The sequence below is a fragment of the Tripterygium wilfordii genome, chromosome 14 (genome assembly GCF_013401445.1).
Source record: "Tripterygium wilfordii isolate XIE 37 chromosome 14, ASM1340144v1, whole genome shotgun sequence".
NCBI lineage: Eukaryota > Viridiplantae > Streptophyta > Magnoliopsida > Celastrales > Celastraceae > Tripterygium > Tripterygium wilfordii.
This window is the reverse complement of record NC_052245.1, coordinates 12,554,015-12,578,300: the sequence shown is the minus strand read 5'-3', so window position 1 is coordinate 12,578,300 and position 24,286 is coordinate 12,554,015. Positions and strand designations below refer to the sequence as shown.

The 24,286-nt window shown below is 37.1% G+C and overlaps 3 protein-coding genes and 1 pseudogene across 9 annotated transcripts; 1 reads left to right on the top strand and 3 right to left on the bottom strand.

Annotated features, from left to right (window-relative positions):
• Positions 1-433: 433 nt before the first annotated feature.
• LOC120015001 lies at positions 434-8,392 on the bottom strand. 6 transcript variants are annotated; one of them, XM_038867170.1, is made up of 8 exons: positions 8,316-8,389; positions 8,171-8,232; positions 7,930-8,006; positions 6,337-6,466; positions 5,501-5,564; positions 4,242-4,483; positions 3,318-4,104; positions 434-2,418 (listed from the first exon to the last, which is right to left on the bottom strand). In XM_038867170.1, exons 7-8 carry the CDS (start codon positions 4,069-4,071, stop codon positions 659-661), a joined length of 2,514 nt encoding a protein of 837 aa, XP_038723098.1. In that variant the 5' UTR covers positions 4,072-4,104; positions 4,242-4,483; positions 5,501-5,564; positions 6,337-6,466; positions 7,930-8,006; positions 8,171-8,232; positions 8,316-8,389; the 3' UTR covers positions 434-658. The 6 variants fall into 6 exon arrangements, with proteins under 6 accessions (XP_038723098.1, XP_038723100.1, XP_038723099.1 ...); XM_038867172.1 differs by lacking the exon at positions 7,930-8,006 and having other exon boundaries at positions 8,316-8,392; XM_038867171.1 differs by lacking the exon at positions 6,337-6,466.
• Positions 8,393-8,595: 203 nt separating this feature from the next.
• On the bottom strand, positions 8,596-10,120 carry LOC120014263 (annotated as a pseudogene).
• A 985-nt stretch (positions 10,121-11,105) lies between these two features.
• LOC120014283 lies at positions 11,106-15,536 on the bottom strand. Of its 2 annotated transcripts, XM_038866198.1 has the most exons (4): positions 15,339-15,536; positions 14,846-15,218; positions 13,494-14,321; positions 11,106-12,909 (listed from the first exon to the last, which is right to left on the bottom strand). In XM_038866198.1, the coding sequence occupies exons 3-4, from the start codon at positions 14,316-14,318 to the stop codon at positions 11,656-11,658; spliced, it is 2,079 nt and encodes a 692-aa protein (XP_038722126.1). In that variant the 5' UTR covers positions 14,319-14,321; positions 14,846-15,218; positions 15,339-15,536; the 3' UTR covers positions 11,106-11,655. The 2 variants fall into 2 exon arrangements, with proteins under 2 accessions (XP_038722126.1, XP_038722125.1); XM_038866197.1 differs by lacking the exon at positions 14,846-15,218.
• Positions 15,537-21,224: 5,688 nt separating this feature from the next.
• LOC120015673 (nuclear transcription factor Y subunit B-1-like) lies at positions 21,225-21,869 on the top strand. Its single transcript, XM_038868199.1, has one exon. It carries the CDS (start codon positions 21,225-21,227, stop codon positions 21,717-21,719), a length of 495 nt encoding a protein of 164 aa, XP_038724127.1. The 3' UTR covers positions 21,720-21,869.
• Positions 21,870-24,286: the final 2,417 nt, after the last annotated feature.

Genomic DNA, 24,286 nt, shown 5'->3' with positions numbered 1-24,286 from the left:
CTGATCTACAGATGCTGTATGGGAAGCAACGTATGTGTATGGGATTATCTTGTTATGTGAAGGAGGTGAGTTGAAAGAACAAGGGAATGGAACTTCTGTGTTCTATGAAAAACGAAAAATCGTTGAAAGGTTTGAGTCTTGCATCACGAAGGGAAAGATCAAGGCTGCATTTTACCGGTTGTGGAAGATTAATACTAAACTTGTTCCGAAATTAGAGTTAGGGTGCCATACGTTGACATGCATGGATGCAAGAACTGCCAATGGGTATGGGTGGCCATTGATAGGTGATGAAGAAGATGGCATGGCTTGTAAGTTTTGTCTATGGGAATACCAAGTCAGGCAATTCTGTAATATGCTGTAGGGTCTTCTAGTTTTACATAAATCCATCCAGTAATCCTATAAAGCTCGTCTCTCCTCTCAATTAAGTAATATGTCGATAAACCAGAAATTCATTTTTCTATGCTCTTGGCCAGAAAGCTTCTGCTCCACAGACTTAAGAAGTTCATTAACGTCTCACGTACTTTTCTAAGTTTTAATGGCCAAACTGGGCAAATACATGAGCCATGTCAGATCTTCAACTGAAGACTACTAATACATCGTTTCGCAACAGTTCAATTTTCAGAAGCGCGTCCAAATTTATTATATATGAAATTTTTACTCAGTTATTTGGAGTACTTACTATACTCGTAACAGTATCTTTGCACCTGGCCAAGAGGTTTAGCAGTGGACCGGAGATGTCAGCGCTCTGGGTGGTAGTACAGATACTATTATTCCTTGCCTGGCATTGGAGATGCTGCACATTACAAGCTTCAACAAAACGTTCCAGTTCACGCACATTTGATATCCAGTCAGGGGGGTGAGGAAGAAGAGGCAAGACCCTTTGTGAGTTTGTTGAACAGCCATTGATGGTTGCATGGGAAAGTGATAAATGATCACCTTCAGAGGTCAAAACATTGCGATAAACCACCAACTGCTCTCCACCACCATGATCGCCATTCGCACCAGACATTAGTTTAGTGAGAGGGTTCGCACTAGGAACAAGCAACTCATTACCTAATGGCCTCTTCAGACATGACTTAACGTTAGCCTTTGGGATCCGCTGCCGAGGTGCTGCCAGCTTTTTTTCAAGGGAATCACCAAAACCTAAGGATGGTACTTCTGAATGCCACTTCCCCAAGTTAGGTAACACTGAGGTAGACGCATCCAGAGCTTGCAAGTAGTAGTCAACTTTCTTGTTTCCAAACAAAGAAATCGTTGAAACTGCGTAGCTGTATGCTGCATGCGCATCATATTCACAGTTGAACACAATTTGACAGATTGAAGAATTCCAGAACACACGGGGGCAAGAATGATCAAGAGGTCTAAAGCGAGCAAATTTCGCTTTCAGTTCTGAAACTGAGGGCAGTGTTGAGTAACGAGGGAACTGCATCATTAGCATTACAGGTGCAGCCCTTGTGGGAGCTTTGAGCTTTGCTCTTGAATTTTTATTAGGTTGAATTTGAACTCCCAGACCCTTTTTGTTTTCATCTTGTCCCTGGGACTTTGCAGGCTCCTGGATGCCATTCTTCTTTGCAGCTGGCAATGAATTCAGCTTGTTAGGTTTCTTCAACCCCTTGAATGAAAGATCATTTAGTGCCTTCCCCAGGACTTCAGCCACTTCAGATCCCTTTACAGGGGCATTGAGCTTCATCAATGAATTCCGATACGACTCTGCAGGAATGCTCACAACCTTTTTTTCTCTCCGGGGCTTCTCTGGCCCCAGGATGCCCATCTTCTTTTCAGCCGACGATGACTTCAGGTTGTTCAGTTTCTTCGTCCCCTTGAATGTTTTCTTCAGACAATCTGAGTTTCTGCTATTTTGCTCAACCTGTGAACGAAATTCAAGTTTCAGCCGTTTCTTTGGTGGTTTTGAAGGAAAAGATCGATCCCCAGAATTACTGTCAGCTGCTGAAAGTTTTATCAGACCATTGTAATGCTCAAATGCCTTTGAACATCTGGGTTGGGTTTGTCCAAAACTTAGAGATCTGTTAACCAATTCTGTTGAATTTTGTTCCCAATCAACCTTCGCGTTAGCTACATGCATTTTCTCAAGTGGTGATTTCTTTCCCAGAGAGATGGCTTTTTTCAAGGTAAGACCTGAACCCAGAGCTCTATTCACAAAGCCAAAACTCACTTTTCTACATTTGAGCCCAGAAGGTTCCAATTTCAAGGAATCAGACATTTTAGTCACTTTCTTTGACGAACTGGGGAAATTTACTTTCCTCTTACCAACATTATGAACTTTTGCAACATCTAGCCCTTCTTCTTGCTTACAGAGGTACTTGTCCCTGTTAACTTGGTCCTTACCTTTCATAGGGCCAGGAGAGCACTTTCTAACCCCTGAAGATTCAGGAATTGCACGTGGCCAACTCAATAAAGCTGCAAATGTGTAACACAGACAGTATGAGAACAAGGGAAAACGTACAGATAAAAGGGTAAACAACTTCTCAGTGGCGAAAGCGAGATGCAAAAAGGGCAAGACTTAGCCTTATGCGCATTAATGTGAGAGACACTTTCCACAATTCAAACCCATGGCCTAGTGTTGAGGTTGTCTCACAACAACAAAAAGTCATGGGTTCCCCTTGAAAACATAAAATAAATAAAAACAAAGCATATGATTCAATATAAATTTTCACTTTGAATTGAATCAAACCCTGAATTCTATCTGAATTTGACCAACAAAACTATATTGTCTTTTTAAGTAGAATCACAGTATCAAGAAACACTCCACACCAAATGAAAACTAAAGAAAAAGAGAAAAAAAAAACTGAAAATAGAATATTAATGAACTCACTTAAATATAGTCTTTAGATAAGGAAAACAATATCTTGGAAATAACAATATCAAGATGCACTCCACAGTTGTTTTGAACAAAATGAGAACTAAAGAAATAAATGTTTGTTGGTGTGGGGTGGGGGACACTGGCGATAGAATATAAAGTCACTTAAATATTCTCCTTGGATGAAAAAAATAGCTCCGTCATAAAAGGAATTCACCAAATTCCAATGCGTATGACATGATTTCCAACATATGGCCTTGTATGTTGGGTCCTAAGAGGGTGTGTATGTCCCTTCTTCAAATTCATCCCCATAAACAACATGAAAATTACAAATTCACAATTGAAAGCCACCCATTACCAGCAACAAACATAAATGTTTTACAAAATCCATTTCTTTATCAAGAAATCAACGTTTAAAGGGTTTAACTACTACAGTAATCAAAATATGGTGAGCGGACATAAATTAGAGGATACATTATCAAATGTAATTCATTTATACCTTTAGCCTGCAACTCTGCGAGCCGATTTGAGACCTCCACCGGCTTCACAGAGTATTTTTGTGATGCCGCAAAGGCTTGGGCATACGCCACATCAAACTCCTCAAACACAGCTTTACGGTAAGCAAGAACTCTCGCAACAATCTTTATCTGATCAACACTTCTATGCAAAACACTTCGTCGCATCAATGCCAATTGCTGGACAAAGGAGAGTATCTCAAGTGGCCGAAATTCGTCTCTAGCCGTCTTAGTTTGCTTAATTGAGTACACTCCACCAGGTTCATAACCAACTACATCAACTGCAAGGAAACCTTCAAATACTCTAGGCCGAAAGTTTGAATTCCGACACCTACACTGTAATCCAAGCGCTACCCTTCTCCTTGTCTCATTCTCTGCCTCTTCAACAGCATTAACAAAAGACGGATCATTTGATTGCTTTGATTTCTTAACATAGTGACAGTCAAATGGGACAAGTTTCATCGGATTAAACCATCCATAGCTATCATCGCCAAAAAATGCAACCAACACATAACCCTCTATCTTTTCATTATGCACACAAGGGTCTGCAAGAGCCTCATTGAATATCTGCCCAGGCCACCAAGGATATGGATCTACCTTTGCCCACACCATATCTCCAACTTCAAATCTAGAACATGGTGGCTTCATATAAAATTTTGTAGGGTCATTGTCCTTTTCTCTGTATCCAGTTGCTTCTTCCCCTTTCAATCTTCTCAAATCGGTAGCTTTAGTCTTCATAAAAGCAAATTCATGTGATACCAGTCCTGCAGCCTCAATTACAGAATCAATTTCACCACAAACCTTAGATTTCTTGTGATCTCTAAAAAACAAGATGACATATACTTAGTTTTTCTGGATCGTATTAGCAGCAACAGAAAGAGAAGAAAAAAAACAGAGGCCATAGTTACCTTCAAATCTGGCTTAAAAAGCTAAGCCATTCATTCCTGCTTGTGTAACTAAAGATGAAGATCTGTTGTTGAAAACAAGGGAGGGAGAGAGAGAGAGAACTGTAAAGAGGTGGTTCGTGAGCTAGGACTTTGGGGTGTCTGGCAATTACAGGCGCAGACACATTGTGTACTTGCACTGTGCTTCTTGCATGCAGTAAGACAAGTGGAGCAATCCTCTCAGGCACATACGGGAATCTCAAGACCTTTCCTTGGCGAGAAGCGTTTAATTAGAAATCTAATGATAAATACGGTCATGTAGTCAGATATCACAGGAGACAGGATTCCATTCTTTTACAGTATCAATACACAAACAAAAAGCAAAAGCCATTAACTGCTCATTAAATTTCTTGATATGCAATTATTCGAATTACCATTTTCAAATTAATATGCAGATTACATTACCTAATAATCCATGAAATAACTTAATTGGTCAAAGTATCAGTCACAAACTTTCATCTTCATCCTTGACATAGGGAGATCCAAATTTTGTAATAATTTGTTTGCATAGTTCTTTTGGTCTTTTCCTACATAGCATAATCCTTGTGAACCAAACATGGCTTAAATAAATGATATCAGATTTTGTTTGTCAATCTCGCCCCTCTGAATTAATGTAACAATTTTCAAGTGGTGGGGGGTGTAAAGTTTGTAGGATTAACTCAAAAAAAATTCACATCACCAAGTCTAGTTAAGCAATTTTTCATTAGCTCTATGTCTTTCCGATTCACACTCATTCAGTGGAAATGTGCTTTCATATTTCGATCAATAAAAATGACATTTGTAAATTTATAGTCCATGTAGATAAATTTTATGCGAAAATAACATAACATATAGAAGCTCCCATGCATGTAGATTATATATGTACTATTGCAATGAGAATAAATATTTAATTACCAGTGTGGGAAGGGAACTTATGCAATGGACTGAGATTTGGTGCACTTATCAACAAACATGCAGTTGAGAATGAAAAAGTAAAATAACTGTGATGGGATTTGAGCTTTGAAGAACAAGTAGTTACTCATATTTCGCGAAAGGGGGGGGGGAGAAAAATAAAAAGAGATAAATTATCAGCACCAATGTTCATAGAAGATATTCTTGGCATAATTTTAATAGACTTTTCAGCAAATCAAGGCTCATTAGATTGGAAGCATATAACATATAAAGGTGCCTTATACTAAATAATAATAAAAAATTTGCGCCTGATGAAAAATATGGTAACAAACCTGAAATTCTTCATCTTTTGCGTTCCACTTCTTGGTTTATGGACTTCCTTCCAACCTTTTTTTCCTACCAAAGACAGTATTATGCATTAACTTAGGATAGAGAACCAAATGATGTTGAACAATAAAGAAAGAACCGGATGAATTGGATGTACATAAGCCAAAGCTAGAAACACATAATGGTAGTATATACTATATAACTATAAGCCTGGTCCATAAAAGTATTTATGCCATTAGAGAAACAAATAAGCAAAAAAAAAGAAATCCAAAAATGTCAAATTAGCTCTAATTTGATATGCTCATACTTTGATGAATCAGAAACAAACAACTGGTGAAATGATGAGCACAATAAAAATAAGCATATTAGGAAAGATCCAAAACAAAACGGCAGCTAAACCAGTAACCATAACTTAGAATAGAAAATTAAATAGTTTTTCTTTTTAATAAAAAAAAAAACTTGAAAAGCACACTGTAGCACAGATTATTGTCATGGTTGATTAAGCCCCTCCCCAACAGCTGCTCCACCTTCCCAGGAAGGGCATAATTCACATGTAGCCACCCAATCCAACATTTACAAGGGGCCTTCTGTGGGAGGCCAAGGGGGCAAAGCCGTGAGGATTGGTGGGGCAAAGTAAAAGTACCTCACCAACATTAGGCTAGTTAACTGGGGTGTCCTTGGCCTGTTAAGAGCTGGTCATGGATAAATCTAGGCCCTAAAGAGGATGTCAGGAATTCAAGGACTTTTAACTTCATTTTGTGAGCCACCTATTCAGCACAAAACTCTGAGGCTTGGCATGCCAAAGAGGAAAAAATTTGCATGCTTTGGGCTAAGTCATTACCATAGTTACCGGGAACGGTCAATCCCCCCTCGTAACCCGAATTGGGACGAACGTACCGGAACGGGGTACACTAGCGACCTGGGATGCTCAGGAACGTGACCTGGGATGCCCTAAGTAGTGTCCCAAAATTCTGCCATAAAAAGACCCAAAAATCGATTGAGATGTGAGAACAGAGAAGAGTATAAGACAACATATATACTGGCAGAGTTGGAGAGAAGAGGAAGGCGTGGGAGAGGAGTACTCAAACCAGAGAGAATGCATGAGAAAGAAACAGTTACTTCACGACAGACAGAAAAGACGCAGCAGAGAAGAGTACCCAAACTAGAGAGGAGTCTTCACGGCGTTGGGACTGCGAAAGAAGAGTATCTAAACCCTAAATTTGTGGTTATTAAAGCCCAGAAAATTTACCTAAAAATAACAAAGCCCATTAAAATTTATTACCCTTTCTCCAAAAATAACAAAGAAGCATTGAAATTGTTTTTTTCTTGTACTTTAGATTGTAAAATATGTTATATTTAATTTTATATTTCATTCCATATTTAAAAGTGACCCCAATAACTCTTCAAATCGTACCACATTCCCAACTAGCGTACCAACTAAGTCTACCCCCAAACGTACCACAAATTAATCAAGTGACGTACCCCGTTCCTGTACCCGTACCACGACCGAGTTCCTGGTAACTATAGTCATTACGAATGATATTGGAAAAACAACCCCTCATGGCATGAGAATAGAATAGGTAAAGGGATACAATATGGCCCCAGTCCTACATCATAGATGTAGTGAACATTGTAATACTAAATTGGGGAGTTTGAACTTAACCTTGTGAGGAACCCTTTGGGACAAAACCGTGAAGCTTTATGTGCCAAAAAAGCCAAAACCTTGCAAGCATTGGCCAGACTTGTGGCAATTTTATTCAAGCAATGAACTATTGCAGTGTGTATGCAGCCTAGGAGCATTCTTGGCTGGGGATGAGTCTAGGATTAGACTTATATTCGGCCCTAAGAAGGACGTCCTGGTCTAAGTGGGGGTTACATAATACCTGGTCCCACATCCGATACGAGTGGAGTTAAGATTGAGAGGTGCCTGTTGACGGTAAAAGCACAAGGTAACGTGGCCTAAATTGGACAAATAAACGCAGATATTAAGACGGGGTCATCATATAACAGTTCAAAAGTGGAAATTTATGGCTAATATAGACTATATAGTACAGATTTCTATTTTGGATTATATTCAATGTCATCCAAACTCATTTGGAAAGAAAACTTAATTTTTGTGTTATACTATTAGCTTTCGGATCACCAGAAACAGTGAACCGATATTTATACAGATCCTTACATCTTTAAGAGTGCCTCAAATCACTGCCCCTACTAATGAACCCTCTTTTTATATTCAAAGAAAGAAATAAAAGGACTAACGTTCAACAAACAAAGATATAAGCAAGCAGGTCCACAAAGGAACTTATTATTTAACTTTCCCATTTTTATACTTTTCTCAATCTTTATGACATTTAAATTGAAATAATTTTTTCACTAAGAAAAACCCAGAGAAATATTTTATCCTAAACTATATCTTCCAAAATTATTTAAATACCTTTGTGCTGCAAGACAATTTTGCTCGAACCCACAAACAAACCTAGAACAAGCACCAAGATTTCTCTTTCCAGGATCCTAACTCCAATAGGTAAAGAAAAAAGTTCAAATACACAGAGAAAAAATAGAAATCCAATCAGTCAAATTAACAACTCCAAACAAAAATCGTGTAGAATAAGATTAAAATAAATGACAATATCACTTCCCCTCAACGTTCAATACTAAGAATTAATGAAACTTACTTCTCTTTCTCCGGCTCAGCACTGAATCCCCACGAGAATGCTCAGTATTCATGATAAGAAACCTTAGGAAACCAAAAAAGTAAAATAATATCAAGAAAAAATTATTTAGTATGACAAGACGTTACTTTCTGGATAAGTAACTTACATTTCCATCTCTGGCTGCATAGCTGGCATAATGTGTCTTAAGTTTGAATTGATATTGTGAAAATCCAGTTCCAGCCGCTCCTGCCACCTTGGAGAACTTAAGAAAATAAATGAAATAGAAACTTCTAGGATGGAAACCCGAGAGTTCTGCTTGATTGAAGGTCCGTCGACTAGTCTAATAAACAAGAGATTTTGTATAAGAAAGGGCAGCATTGGTTGGGCTGAATCCTTCATTATTGCAATCTCCCAATGAGCTCAAAATCGGATATACTGACACTTTAAAATGCCACTACCAGGGGAGGCAGGTGTGTGCTTCACTTATGATGAGATTCGCAACGCAAAGTAATGGCTTTTGTGCAACTGTCAAGTGAACAAAAAATGATATTGAATCCTCTATAGTGATGTTCTTAGACAAATTCGCTTTCTATGGTAAAATTCTAGCTTTCCAGTCCTACCTCTAAGGGCAGCTGACTTCTAACGTTCGGCTCTGTTTCTTGGGTTACACCTTCTTGGCGCCCCTTAACAAAAAAAAAATCACTCTTCAATAAAATTGAACGAAAAATGATGTAAAAGTATAAACAAAACAAAGCTCATTAATTCAGTAACTAGTGGAGCCATAATAATATTTCAATGCAGCATAATCAATAATATTCAATACACTAGTAAACCATGCAACCCAAATTGACCAGGGAATATAACAACCACTTACAAAAATTGCCCAATCTGAGAGCAACTCATGCTAGTATCCTTTTCAGAGCTCATCTCCCGTCCTCAAGTACTCTCCAATATCTGCCTGGTGCAGCACCACAATTCCATTAGGCTCCATCTTCCTGCAATCCTGAGTACTTTTGGCAGCAATCCCAAACCCAGTGGGACATCAGACATCGAATATCCCACAACCCCATCACCAGCTACAATACTCTCATTAATCCTCCCCAACTCCTTCTTCAAGACGTGATTTCCATACAAAAACGACATTTCTGATTTCGGTTTCAACCACTGGGTTTAGCATTCTCGGCTAATATATTCAACGCCTGTACTGTCAAGTGGAAGTTGCCAATGAATTTTCCAACACAGGCACCCAGAGAGACAAGATTGTACCGGGCTATGTTGGTCGCTCGCTTGACCAGAGATTCGCTCACATAGTAGACGCGGTTCTTGATGTTGTTGCCCGTAAATCGCCGTCGTTTCGTTCCCGTCGAGAGGTTTCATAATTTACCGGTGAAGGGAAGGTTAGGGTTTTATACAAATCAGGGTATCAGACGAACAAGTCCCGATACGAAATAGAAAGGTTGGACTAGGTATTTTATTCTCTTAAGGCCACCAAGCCCAACTAATATCAAATGTTTTCTTGGGTCGGACTAATACATTGGGTCAAAAAGCCCACCAAGCCCAGCTAATATCGAAGTTTATACTTTGTAGAATGGAAAATTTTGCAAGCCTGCCACCAAATTTGTCAAGGAATAATTCCACCTCTGCAACAAGAATATAAACTTTATAATGTCAAGGAAAAGAAACCGTATATGATTACGACATAGTAGAGAAATCTCACGCGATGAAGAAGCCCTGAATGGTTTTTGGAACAGCAGAGGCGGAGGTGATATATGGACGGACTGTTGCGGCAGCGGTGGGTTCTGCAAGCACGAGCTGCTTCTCGAAATGTTCAGAGCGAGCCACGTGGCTGGAATTTACACGAGGCAAGTTGATGTGCCCCACTAGCATGGAATTTTGACAATAGGGCCCATTCAGCCCTTTTGTTTCAAGTTCATGGGCTTGGGCCGCTGACGGTGAATGGGCTGGAAGCATTATTACCTATTGATGCTTTGGGGCTCAGTTCTGGTTTGTAAGGGCCCAATATCCCCATAATTGGAAAAAGAAGAAGGTTAGTGTTTGGTTTTTTTTAATGTATTTTGACTATTTTCTGTTTTTATTTTCTGAAAAACATAAAACAATTCAAAACATTTTTTGCTGTCCATTTTAGAAAACATAGGGAATAGTGTAACAACTTAAAAACATAAAATGGTAAACGAAGTTTTCTTAAAAAAACTAAAAAACATGGGAAATCGATAAAAAAAAAATCAAACGGACACTAAAATGTTATCAACACACATAGGTTTGCATCATTTCTAGGTACATCTCATGACGTTTGAGAAACAACCCCTATATTTAGTTTTATCTATTGTGATGTCCCTTCATCCATTCTCTTTCATAGTTGATATAGTTTTTTTGTCGGAAGATACGCCTAAACATTATACATTGTTATAAGAAACTAAATTTTCACTTCTAATAATACCTCTCTACAAACACCTCCTTCGAACAATGTAAAAAGTTAAAAACAATATTGTTCTCAACCATCACATTAATTAGTTTAACATAGACGAAATGACCTCACAAGATATAAATCTAAATATAGGGAATGTCTATCAAAAATTTTGCGCTACGAGGGCAAACACCTCCTTCGGACAATGTAAAAAGTTAAAAACAATATTGTTCTCAAACATCACATTAATTAGTTTAACATAGATGAAAGGATCTCACAAGAGATAAATCTAAATATAAGGAATGTTTATCAAAATTTTTGCGCTACAGGGGTGCATCTAGAAATGACCTAAACCAGAGGTGTGCGTAAGATTTAGCCAAAGGAAAACTCACGTCCAACACATAACTTAAAGAGAGTGCATGCACCATGAAAGGAACTCGTATTTCCTGTCTCACTTCAGAGCAGCAGCAGCAGCAGAAGCAAATGAATGAAATCCAAATAGAGCAGAAAACATCCTAATGTTCCCAACAATGAAAGAAACTAAAGTACTTCTTTACCTTTTCTATTATTCAAACAACAAAAACTACAAATTCTTCAAGGATGTATCAAAATGAAACCAAAAAGAACAAATAATCATTATCATCTGATGACTGTAGGTTGGCTTGTATAATAGGCCAAGAATTATTGCTGAAGAAACTTGACCTGAATTTAAGCAGAAGAAACAGTGAACTATAACATGTATTTTTTTACACTTGCCATGGTAGCACTGCAGTTTTTGGATAACTAACTCTATATAGGCTCAGCCATTCAACTCCAGATACAAAGTTTTGGTTGGCCAAGGAAGCTTCTACCTGAGCTTATTCTTCCGTTCTCAACGCCCGGCAGGCCGGTAGTCTATTAAGAAGTCTTTAACACCATAACAAACCCTCTGTGAAGTTAGACTACGAAGACATGCAAGATACAGCATTATGGAAGAGCTCAAGCTCAACGATTGCCATGCTCTTCGACAACCATGGCCGGGATTCTAAAAGCCCCAGCTTCTGTTACAAATAGGCAATTCAGAAGTGAGCTGATTTTGGGATCATGTAAGCTTGGTTTCCATTGAATCAAACTGAACCTCACTGTTACTATTACATATACTCTTCCCTCTTACGTCGTCAATGACATCTGTAATTGAATCCTCCATGACACTAAACTTAGCACGAGCACGGTGAGGTCTTGATATTGAGCTTTCTGGAGAAAAGGCGTCCCGACTCTTTCGCTTTGGCTTTAAGCTAAGAAACCCAAAAGCAAGAGCTTCCAGAGCTCTAGCAGTAGGTGGCCGGTTTCTCGTGCTATGTCTCCTAGAGTTCATGCTAGATGGCTGCGTCATGCATGCAGAGATCTCCGGCATACAGTGTTCATTTGCTTTTGTGCCTTCTTCATCGTGTTTTCCTGTCATTTCCATCAATGAAGGGTCATCGGCTTCAGCATTTGGTACAGCAGCTACATTTAGGTCAAACAAGACTCGGGATTTCGGTTTGTCATGCTGACCTCCAGCAACAGAAGATGCCCCATCAGAATTCTCATCACTCTCTACAGATTGACTTCTGGAGGTGGAAATATTCGGCAGTTCAACTGGTAGGCTTCTCATTTCTCTTACCTTAAATGTTTCACCATAGGCTGGCAGGCTTGTATCTACAACAGTATACTTCATGACTTCAGTATCGCGGTTGGGAGTTCGTGGTTTGAGATAACAATGGCGATGCTGATCAGGGGAGTTGTCTTGGACCGAATTTGTACCATTGGTCCACCCATTTTCTCCCTTGCTACTATAGCTCTTATCGGCTTCTAGCTCAAGCTCAAGAAGCGTAGGATCAGATGCAACTTTGGTCAGGACATCAGTGACAGAGTTAAAATAATGGTTTCCTTTTACTAGTTTCCTTCTTGAAAATTTCTTGATACCAGGGACTAGAAAAACCAAAGAATGCGTGGTAATAGCAGCACAACCATTATCATTAGGCTGCTCGGAGTGCCAGCCTCTAACGAGCAAACGAGGCCAAACAGCCTCCCAAAAAAGATCATTAGACCGAGCTTTGCTTAATCGATAGTCACCTGTTAAAAAGTTGATAATTTCCAAAGGTGTAAGGTAGGAGCATGCTTTACCAACTGGTACTTCAGGACGGGCAGGACCAACTTGATTGGACTTTAGGGGCTCCGAGGCAATGCCTGTGAGGTCTTGCTTCCCGTTACCTATTCCAACAGCTTCTATAAGAGCATTCAATCCAACTGCAGCCTTCAAGGTGACAACATATTCTTCAAGTGACATTTTTCCCTCTCCAAACATCTTTGACACCTATCAAAAAAGCAAAGTCTATAATTATGAGGTATGATGAAAAGTTTTCCAGAAGGATAGATGGGAAAAAGACACAAAGGATAGGCAGCACAATGCCTTCTGTGTTTATATTCCTTCAGTTTAAAAGATTTGAGATCACTTAAAAGCAGAAGATTTTCCAGTAGCTTAAAATCTTGATAAGAAATTTAAACCACAGGAATTCATGTAGCTTATCAAATGTTACAAGACTGCATTTTCTCCATTTGGGGCAGAAATGACTCGAACCATTTAAACTTACAACAACTAGACTCGTAACACTACCCTTAGGTCACTTATCACAACTTATCTTTTCCAAGCCCGTTTTCAACTGGAATTTCCAGAATTTTAAACGTTAGACATAAAGAAATTTGTAACAGAGAAAGAAGCATAGATTTCAAATAAATGACTTTTGTAAGGACAAAATAAGCACATCAGGAGGGCAAAACCTGAATGGCTTAATAAAACGAAAAGAAAAGAAAAAGATATGAACATAATAAATCCATCCTCATTTCATATATTTAATCACTACAGGTCATGGTAATACATAAAGGTACTTCAAAAAATACCTCTTCTAAAGTATTTTGGCATTGCTCTGACAAACGGGGAAGCAAACGGGATGATAACTCTTGTTGTCTCGGTCCTGTAAAAATCTTATGTCCAAATATACATCTTCTGCTGCTACTTATTTTCCGACAACCTGCCCATCTGCAATATTTTTCAGACCTATAAAATTTTCCGTAATAAAATGACAGTATATTACCCATACTTTTAGTCTCAACAAATTTCTTCACTTGAACAAGATTCTTTCCAAAAATATATAAACCGAGAAGAAAACTAGCTTCTTCTCTATCGCTCCATGTGTCATCCAAGTATCCAGGGACCAGAGAGTAGCCTTTGTCTCCAATATTCTGAAGCATTTCAGTCTTAACATCTTGCCGCAAGAAGAACTCATTCGGTCCTCTAAGTTCCACGCAATCACCAGACATGATATTTGTATCAACCTTAGCTTTCGACTCATCACCTTCTGTAAAAATGTGTTTAGTTCTAGTGCATCCATATTCAAGGGGAGGCATATCTTTTTCTTCTAAGACAGTGGCAACACCAACAAACTCCCCAGGCTCACGTTTAATGTTCTTAGCCTTCTCACAGATCCACACTAAGGATAATGGCTTTCCAACTAAAAATTTAAGGAAATCGCAACGCAAGACTTCTGCATCAGATGAGCAATTTGTGAGTGAGAGATGGTCTGATTTTTTCATAACAGGTGGAATTTCCACCTGATGCTCATCCCCAATGCCAGGATAAGCCCCCGGATCTCCATCGACACCAACCTGCCTGGACGATTCATCTTCAATGCTATCCTCATCATAATTCACTTCATCTACATCCATCTCCTGGACAATTTAGACAAAACCAAGGTGGTAATTTGATTTAGAGAACATAAAGAATGGAAACATCATATTCTTAATTGTCAACAAAGGAGAAACTAAGCATGGACTATAATTTCACATTTTAGAAGATGTCAGGGTCTTGTAGAGTTATTAACCCTTGTTTATTTATCAAACCCACAATGCCAAGCTTTTTCTATATCTATCAAAGCATTTTTTGCCACTTCTTCTGAGCTGTTGCCTCTTTATTTGACAGACAAATAAACTGGAAAAACAAATTGCTATTGCACGAACTAAATAGGCAGGAAAATTTATTTATTTTGCCTTAAAACTTAAAACGCTGCATAAAAATAAATATTAAAATATGGAGAGAAAAAAAAAAGAATTCCATTGAAAAATACGTTTAAACATCAACCAAGAAAATAAAATGTAAATATTTAGAACAATGGACATGTATTTGACATTCAAAAATATGATTAAAACCCACGAAAGAAGAAGAAATACAAACATGAAACAACAGAGGAACTAACCCCAGATCCATCTTTAGAACCGGGAGACCAACCCGAGAGAAGCAACAAAGCAATTCAACATCAAGAAAGCTCGAGCTTTTAACTCAAATAAAAGAACCCACTAAGCATATTCGTCACCAAAACCAAACCGAGAAGAACAAACCAGAAGAAACAAAACAGCATTTAAGGCTCATCGCCATAACCAACTAAAACAGGACACCGTGGTATTCATACTGATAATTCCAATATGATCTCATAAACACCATAGGGAACATATAGAAAAACACAAAATTGCATAACAAGCAAACAAAAACAAACAAAACTAAATCCCAATAAATAAATAAAATAAAATAAAAATCCCCTGCTACTTCCACACCCATTAGAACCACCAAGCCTGCAAAATGGATCTCCATTGTTACGCACCGATTGGCGAAGTTATAGATTAAATATAAACAAAAACGTGACCATACACATAAACAAAAACGAACACCCAGTACAAGAGAGAGAAACTTACATAAAGAAACCAACACAAGTATGAAGCTCTATGTATATGTAGAGAGAAGCAGAGGTGGGGATGATAGAGGGAGAGAGCTAAAGACGCCGAATTTCGTATCGAAAGAGAGAGCCAAAGCCAAGGCGAGTCGTCCCTCTCTCTCTCTCTCTCTCGATGATCGTTGCTTTCGTGAAAGAAAAATATTTTAAGACTTCGTAGAGAGTTTTTGTGTTTTTCTTTTATATTCGATACGGAGAAACCAGGGTCTATTTAATTCTTTTACACATGACATCTCCACGCGTAGTGCCGACGCGTGGTGTGCAGTCGCCACAACATGGCACACTGAGGCATTGCCTCGCGGAATCACGTAAATTGGGTGTCTTATAACAGTGTGTTTGTACTTTGTACCTGTCAAACACACTATTTTTTGCTTAAACACACCATGTTTGGATAAAAAATATTTGACCGAGCGATAAGTTATGATATCACTTTATCACTGTGAGCTGGAAATTAAAATCGTAGGGTGCTGTTTTAACACTCGATGTAATGCGATTGACTGTATTTTTAGTGTCAAAACAATAATTTTTTTTCAATTTTGCTTCCAATTAATTTTATTATTCCATTTATATTTTTACAAAAATAAATTTATCAAAAATTAATTGATATAAATGAAAAATATTCAATTTTACTCTCACCTTGTCAGATTATATTTAGTGACGCACCAAAGATTTTTTGTCACTACGTCTCACCTCTCCTCATCACAATTTTAAAATTTGCCTTAATTCATCATATGAGGTGAAAACGCAACATACTCTCAAATATACCCAATGTATTTTAACAACCAGTCAACCAATGGTATTTTTACACATCAGATTAAGCCGACAACTTCAGAAGTTCGTGGTAGGTACAGTGAGATACAGAGCAATTTATGGTATGTGATTATAGCCCAAAAATTGTGTGAGTACACGCGCCATATTAGGTAGTTTCTTCCGGATGGATATATCCTCTATTTTTTTGGTTTATATTTTTTTTTTGATAAGCATATATATACACTCAAACAATATGTAAACAACACTTCACACATACCACCCGTGAGTATTTCATCACAGGCAAAAAGACATGTGGAAGTAGAAGCTTATATATTGAAAGAAACACACACACACCCGATGTGGGATTTGTTACAGCAAATCCACATACTCTCAAATCTTTTTTTGATAAGCATATATATACACTCAAACAATATGTAAACAACACTTCACACATACCACCCGTGAGTATTTCATCACAGGCAAAAAGGCATGTGGAAGTAGAAGCTTATATATTAATTTTAGGTTTTTTTGCCCTTTTGTCTTAATTAATTGAGAATCTTTTGGTTGATCAAGAGAAGGCAAAGTTAATTACCAATCCAAGTGAAAATTGTTGTATAAACTGCTTCTGGCTATTGGACGATAAATATAATCAATTGACTACAGTCTACAAAGCAATTTAATTATTTTGTTCAATTATTGATGCCCATTGTTTTATTATTAATGACAATTAGTATCCTAATCATAATTTATTTCATAAGCTGAATCATATAAATCTGATGCATAAAACAACCGTTAAAGCAAATTCTCAAACACCTTTTTTTTGTTACTAATGAGAGGTGGTTTGGTTATCAATCGATTGAGTTAAGACATATGTGTGCCTAGGTTCGATTCCAATAATAAACATATTTTTCAATGGTATTTAAAAAAACACTTTTTTTTTTGTTTTTAACAAAAACACAATAATATAAACGTGATAATTATTTGAAGAAGAGTACACTAAAGTTTCAAATAAGGGGAGCAAGTTCCTTATAATCCAAGGCACCAAAGCATAGGTACATTATATTCTCGAGAATAATATAATATATAATAATCTAATTGTCCGGCCGGAATTATATATTTGAGATGAAATAAAATGTGTTTTTTTGTAGTGTCTCTTTTGTTCGTTTAAAACCAAGAATTCATTGATAGGGGGTTTAGCCCAATGTCAAAATATTTTAGAAAAATAAATTTTTTTTATTGCATGTTTTTTTTCATTCGTAATAGATGCTCTTTTGATTTTTTTTTTAACATTTAAACAAAAAAACTCATTAGCCTCCTTGTAGTTTGGTGGGTTCGCTAAGATTATCTGCATTAAATTCTTTTAACAAATTCTTTAAAATATGGACAAAATGTCAATTGTCTGTTTTATATATTACTACATATCCAACATACAGTACACTACTGCATCAGATGACATATCATTCTATGCTCATTGCATAAGCACCGTCCAATTGCAACTAGGATGGGCCTTAGAATTGTCGTTTCATTGGGCTTAAGTCTTGCATGGTTTAGCTCACGCCCACTATTATGTGCCTTTGAAGCTGGGACGGGCCTCAGAATTGTCGTTCCGTGGGCTTCAGCCATGCAAGGTTTAGCTCCTGGCCACCGGTGGTAACTGTTGGATGGTCATTGCCCTAGCAGCAATAGTAGGCCTGACCCACCTGATCATGCCGGGACTTTGATGTTCAAGTGGGCTTGGCTACTGCAAATATGCTTGTGGATCTTACTTAAAGGCCCAAAGATTTTATGTATCTATATTATGTCCATTTAAATTTTAATGGGCCTAATAAACATCTTAGTTCGGCCTTGGACATCGGACAGGTTTAGACTTTAGTAGCACGTGTATAATTAATATTTGCCATCTCTTGGGCTTGGGCCTTCCAGTTGTTTGTACGTGGGCCGTAGCATTGGTAACAAAGTCAGATGGTCAAAGCCCTATCAGCATCACACTAATAAATGGGCCTTCCAACAAAAACTGGGCTCTTTAATGCACAAGTGGGCCTGGTTTCCGCATCTTCAGCTGATATGCTCATGGACCTACCTTCAAGGCCCAATAGTTTTATGACTGTATTTAAGTAACTATGATATTGTTTGGCAATGTGTTTCAACTGGTGCACTTTATAACATCACAGTTTTTTGTGACATGTCAAACAACTTTTGAGTTCCAACTCACTTCACCGCACCTCACAGCACCTCACAGCACTCTCAAACGCTTACAATATATGTTGAATAGTCCTACGTAATCAAATTAGGTCAATTATTTTATTTTAGATTAATGTACAATGTAAACATTAAGTGATTTTATATTAATATTATTAGTCACCTAATATAACTGTAATTTAGATATGTCAAACGTCTCTCACAGCACCGCACTACATTTTTAAAAGTGATGCGCCAAACAGTTTTTTGCGTTTCAACTCACTTCACAGCACCACAGTTTTATAACTCACAGCATCGCACAACACCTCACAGCACTTCCAAACAAGCCCTATGTATTGAATCTAGGTCAACACCACAAAATGGTAAAAAACAAATTTTGAGAAATTGGAATCTTTCAGAAACATGCATAGACCCCGTATCTTGAGATGATACCAGAGAATATTCTAAAAGATTCTTCAATGATTCTTAAAATTAAAGTCTGTAGATACGAGATAGGTTTGTATGTCCCACATTGTTTATAACTGGTGGGTCCCATTGTGTGGTCCACCAAAAACCCTGGAAAAAAACATCACAGGTAGCCTTCCATATCTACATCAAAATTAATCATATATATTTTTTTGTATAAATATGATTTTCAATAAAAATTTTATGTTCCCGTGAACCTAAACATATAGGCATGCTATATGTCGTTTCTTCTGTTTTGTTTAATTAACTACACAAATGGATCTATCTTATAATATCAACAAAGTTAGCTAATTTATGCGATCGGGGAGGATCAGTGCAAAAAAGTGATTTCAATAGTTAGATTTTGAATTTATCTTACTAAAAAATTACAGAAAATATAAAAAAATGTTTCTTAAATTTCATTAGGTGGTTCATAATCATATTCGATGCATATATTTATGATATTTTCAAAATTCGCCCTGGACCTACCCTCAATCCAATTTAGAAGGTTTATCATGTTTAAACAAGGAGTTATTGGAAGTCGTTGACATAAGCTAGATTAGATGGATGGAGACAGTTTAAAAATGCTTAAGCATGTATATCAATGGAGTAGTGATTTAATAAAGCAATATTAATTAGCATGTATTTAATTGAAAATCGAATCTTAATCCCGCATAACCCGCTAATTAAGAAAAAACAATATATTGTTTCAAACTTGCTCCAATAAAAGGTGTATTGGGAAAAGACTTTTGAATTATTTTAGTATAAGGGTGACAGAATCAAGAAGGATCTTTTGTCAACACGTTTTATGGGCATAAGTGTAGGGAAATATATATATATATATATATATATGATAAATAGAAAGTAAGAAATTACTATCACTTCAAGTAGATTTGATGGGCATAAGTGTAGGGATATATATATATATGATAAATAGAAAAGTAAGAAATTACTACACTTCAAGTAGATTTGATTGAAAAATTATAAGACAAGTTTAGTGTTTCAAACTATGTTCTTAATCAAAATTCACGCCCCACACAAGTGTTTTGAATTATTTGAACGTCTGCCTCGCAAGATACAATGATCTTCAAAAACGGAAGTAATACTCAAATATGCTTGAAGGGGGACTCAATAAAATGTTTTGCAGCACTATCTCAACAATACTCTCTCAAATATGTAGAATGCACTTGAGTATCATGAAATGATTGAATTGTTCAGATTGATGTTTAAACGGTTTGAATGAATTATCTATTTATAGTGTTTGAACTGTTTAAACATCCGATATGAACTTAAACTCGAATCGTCACATTTGAACTCATGAAAATACTTGGTAATGAACTCTACTGATATGCAAAAATTCAAGCCACCAAGAATTAAATTAAATTAAATTAAATTATATACAATAAAAAGTACATTGCTGTCGCAGCGAATGACGCCATCTTGAGTAAAAAAACTAAAGAAACTACATAGTTAATTACCTTCTTTTAAGCATAATTAATTAATGGTTTGCTGAATCCACGCCAGGACATGCGATGCACCAAGGCTTCAACTTTTTTAATTATCAATTATAAATTTAACAATGTTTATAAATGCTAAGCTGATTGGTTGGTCGTAAAGACTAATTAATAGTGGATTGAAAAGGCTATTTGAATGATTCACAAAACTTTTGAGCATTTTAGGGTTTACTTTTAAACCTTCTCAGCATCCACACACACACATATATACTAAGTATACATGTATTCCAAATCTACATTAATAATGGATTGAGCTGGACTTTGTGGCCGACCTGGTCAGTATAAATCACATGCCACTTCTACTACAAGGCATATACAAGTCATATAGTTCATACTCATATAGATATGCACCCATCTAATATATATGTATTTATATGTTATGTGTGGGTGATAGTTTAGTTGATGAATCTCTGTGGGGTCAAACTATATGGATTTGGGAGGTTTTGAAGAATTCGATTTTCATTAGGAACAATATCATTGTGGTCACGCACTAAGCTTTGACCTAACTTAGCCTGCCGTTAGATAGAAAACTTATGGGTGCACCGGTTTGATGCCCCAAGTCTAGATACACTTCTATGCGTACGGGCATGACACCCTGAACTTTGCGTATAGGTTTGAGAGTCCGAGTTTAGATCCACTTCTGTGCACACGACCATGACGCTCTGAACTTCTAAGCGCATAGGTCTAATGACCCGAGTTTAGATTCACTTTTGTGTCACTGACATAATGTCCTAAGTTTAGATCCATATTGTTTGTTCATAAGTAAACTTGCATGATATAATATAGTTATCGGTTAAAAATAAAGTGTTGATTATCTATCTATTCATTTGTTTATTAAAGTACGAGGACATTGACCCCGGGCAGTCCTAGATTGGGGAGAAATTAAGAACCAAGGTCTTTTTTTTGTTTTTTTTTTCTAGTTTCTAGTACTACATCTAGAAATGGTTGACAAAGCTGGTTCTGGTGCTGGTGGTTCGAGCGAGGATATTGGGGGGTTCAAGGAGCAAGAGCGGTTGTTACCAATAGCGAACGTTGGTCGGATAATGAAGCAAATCTTGCCAGTGAACGGGAAAATATCGAAGGAAGCGAAGGAAACAATGCAAGAATGTGTGTCGGAGTTCGTCAGCTTTGTGACAAGCGAAGCATCGGAGAAGTGCAAGAAGGAGAGGCGGAAGACGATTAATGGAGACGACGTTTGCTGGGCGATGGGCGCGCTAGGGTTCGATGACTACGCAGTGCCTCTAAGAAGGTATTTGTACAAGTATAGGGAATCAGAAGGAGAGAAAATCAATAACCAAGATAATCAGAATGAAGAGAAGGATCAGGAAGAACCAACTTCTTCGCATAGGAGTTTGAGTAATCGAGATTCAGAACTAGCTCCAAATCCATTAATGTTTGAGAACAGAGATGCTGATGATTTCTTGGAGAAAAAGTGATTGGGGGTTCTTTTTCTGTTTTGGTTTGTTCTTTTTCTTTTTGTCCTTGATGGGGGTATGTGTTAGTTTGTGCACAAGATTGATGAAATTATCTTGGCTTAAATATTCATCAATATGCAGTTTTTCTAGGAAAATTGGCAACACACAAGCTCTCATCTTGTATGGAATCATTCACCAGACTCAATCTAGCTAGTTGAAATCTGGTCTATGAAAGTGTATGAAGGGGGATACTGAACCTTCCAGATTGCACGATTCGATCGACACAGGACACAAGGTCAGTAATTACTTTTTAAGCATTAGTTCATACACTGCCTCTTTCACCAGGGAAAATGAGTAATCAAGACAATCACGATATGCAATTTAGAGATTGTTTTACACTTTAGTTTGTGAAAAATCATCATATGCGTTAACCTACAATGGCTGGCTAGCAAGCTAGGCAGTTTATGTATAGCTTGTAATTAATAGGAGAATGAAATGCATTTGATTTTAAGTCTTCTTCCTTTGAAACTTGCTAAGACCAATATCATTTATCTAAACTACAATCTCTAAAAAAAGTTGTATATGACCCTAACTTAATTATGATGTTAGGATGGTGGAATAGACCCGTTTGTCCGTATTATAAATATTTTCATTGTGAAAACCTTAGAGACGATTAGTTCTTGTATTCGAAGAGAGATCATGAAAGGAAGTTTGTAACTTCATCAATAAGATTTATCATCGCCGCACGTGGACATAGGCAAGACTGATCGAACCCACATAAAATAGTTTGTTTATTGTGTATGATTTTGATTTTTCATTCTCTATTTTGTTTTCATATTAGTTATTTGCTAATTATATTGATCGTAAGCTGTTTCCGCACAACAAATAAGACCAATATCATCATTTATGTAAACTACAATCACTACCAAATGACTTTTCAAGGGGTTGCCAAGCAGGACTACTGTTCAAGAGTGTTCAGTATTATGGGTTTGCAAATACAGAAGTGTTGGTGTCTTCAATAAGTTAGAAATTAGGAATATATATTTATTATCATCCAAATTCTCCTTATCAGCATATCTCTTACAAAGATTCATAACTCTTGCAACCTCCCCAATCCAACCATTTTCTATTTTCCAACTCTTCTCGACCCAACACCTCCAATCCTTAGGCAGCCTGTACTTGTAGATGTTGACTACTAGTATTTTTTTTTAAAATACCACTGAGAAATATGTTTCACATTGAAATCGAATATTGGACACACATATAATTAAACTCAACCGATTGCCAACCGAACCACCTCTCTTTGGTGACTATTAGTACTTGAAAGTGCATTATTTCGGAATTCAAAGCAATCTTTCATTTCTTTTTAACCCATAGTTCTGGGTTTAGCTTGGGACCACAATTTAGCTGATAATGAGCATGCAATATTACTTGAAATATACATATAAAAATTGAAAAAAGAAGTTAATTAATTAAAGAGACAAAGTTTACCTGGTGCATATGTATATATAGACAAATTGGGTCATCTCTCAAGTGCATAGTGAAGGTATATATAGTCATATAGAGAAAGAAATAGCTAGGGTTAGAGCTTTGGGGGATGGGTATACTCTCCAACTTCAACACATTTTATTTTCAAAAGTATGTGCAGCTAGCTAGGGTTTCTAAGGTGTAATATATATATATGTATATGTGAAGCAAATTACTACACTCCGTATGTACGGTTCTAGAAAATTAACAGCTCCCAGACAAAAGAACTTTATCCAGAAGCAGTTTATCCGACAGTTCAGTTATCCGACGATTACCGCAGAAACAGTTACAATGAGAGGTTACCAGGGGCGGTTAAATTGTCTCATAACCGCATCAATTGACAAACCTCAAGGCCTATAAATACATATCGCTCCACATTTGTAAAGCATCATTGACACTTGACTCTAATAAAATATTAGACTCCGTGGACATATGCAAATTGCCGAACCACGTAAACTCTGTGTTATCATTTTCTTAAATCTTTCTACTTTATATATATTTTATACCTCGGTGCAAATTTAGCATCGACAATATATATGACAAGAAGTAGTAGTACCGAATCTCCTCAGTTTGCATTTTTAACAAAAAGAATTCAGATACATGTAAAAAAAAACTCATACTCGGATGATCTGTCGATGAAAACGGTAAAGATCTTTCATTGGATGTGGAAAAACATGTATTTTGTAACATTTTATGTAGGAAATTCAAAATAGGCCAGTTTTGATTTATTTTTACGGTGTTATTATTGATATTAATTGGACCCAAAAGCCTAAACAATATGCATATGAAGAGGCAACCCTGGCCGAGTTGGTTACTAGTATTCTATGTAAATTCATGAGTTTTGGGTTCGAAATTTCTCGTCAACACTTTGAAGTCACACTCCCTGATAAAAATGTCAGCGAATTACCATGATCCCGTTAGGAAAAATAAACAAAAATCTCTTGAGATACGGTGCATGAGTCCGGGAGTTTACTTCTTCAGGGTGGGCCTTGCCTTGGAGATGTTTTCAGGATAAAAAAACACATGTCCAACAAGAGGCCCGTAATCGACACATTTGAAAG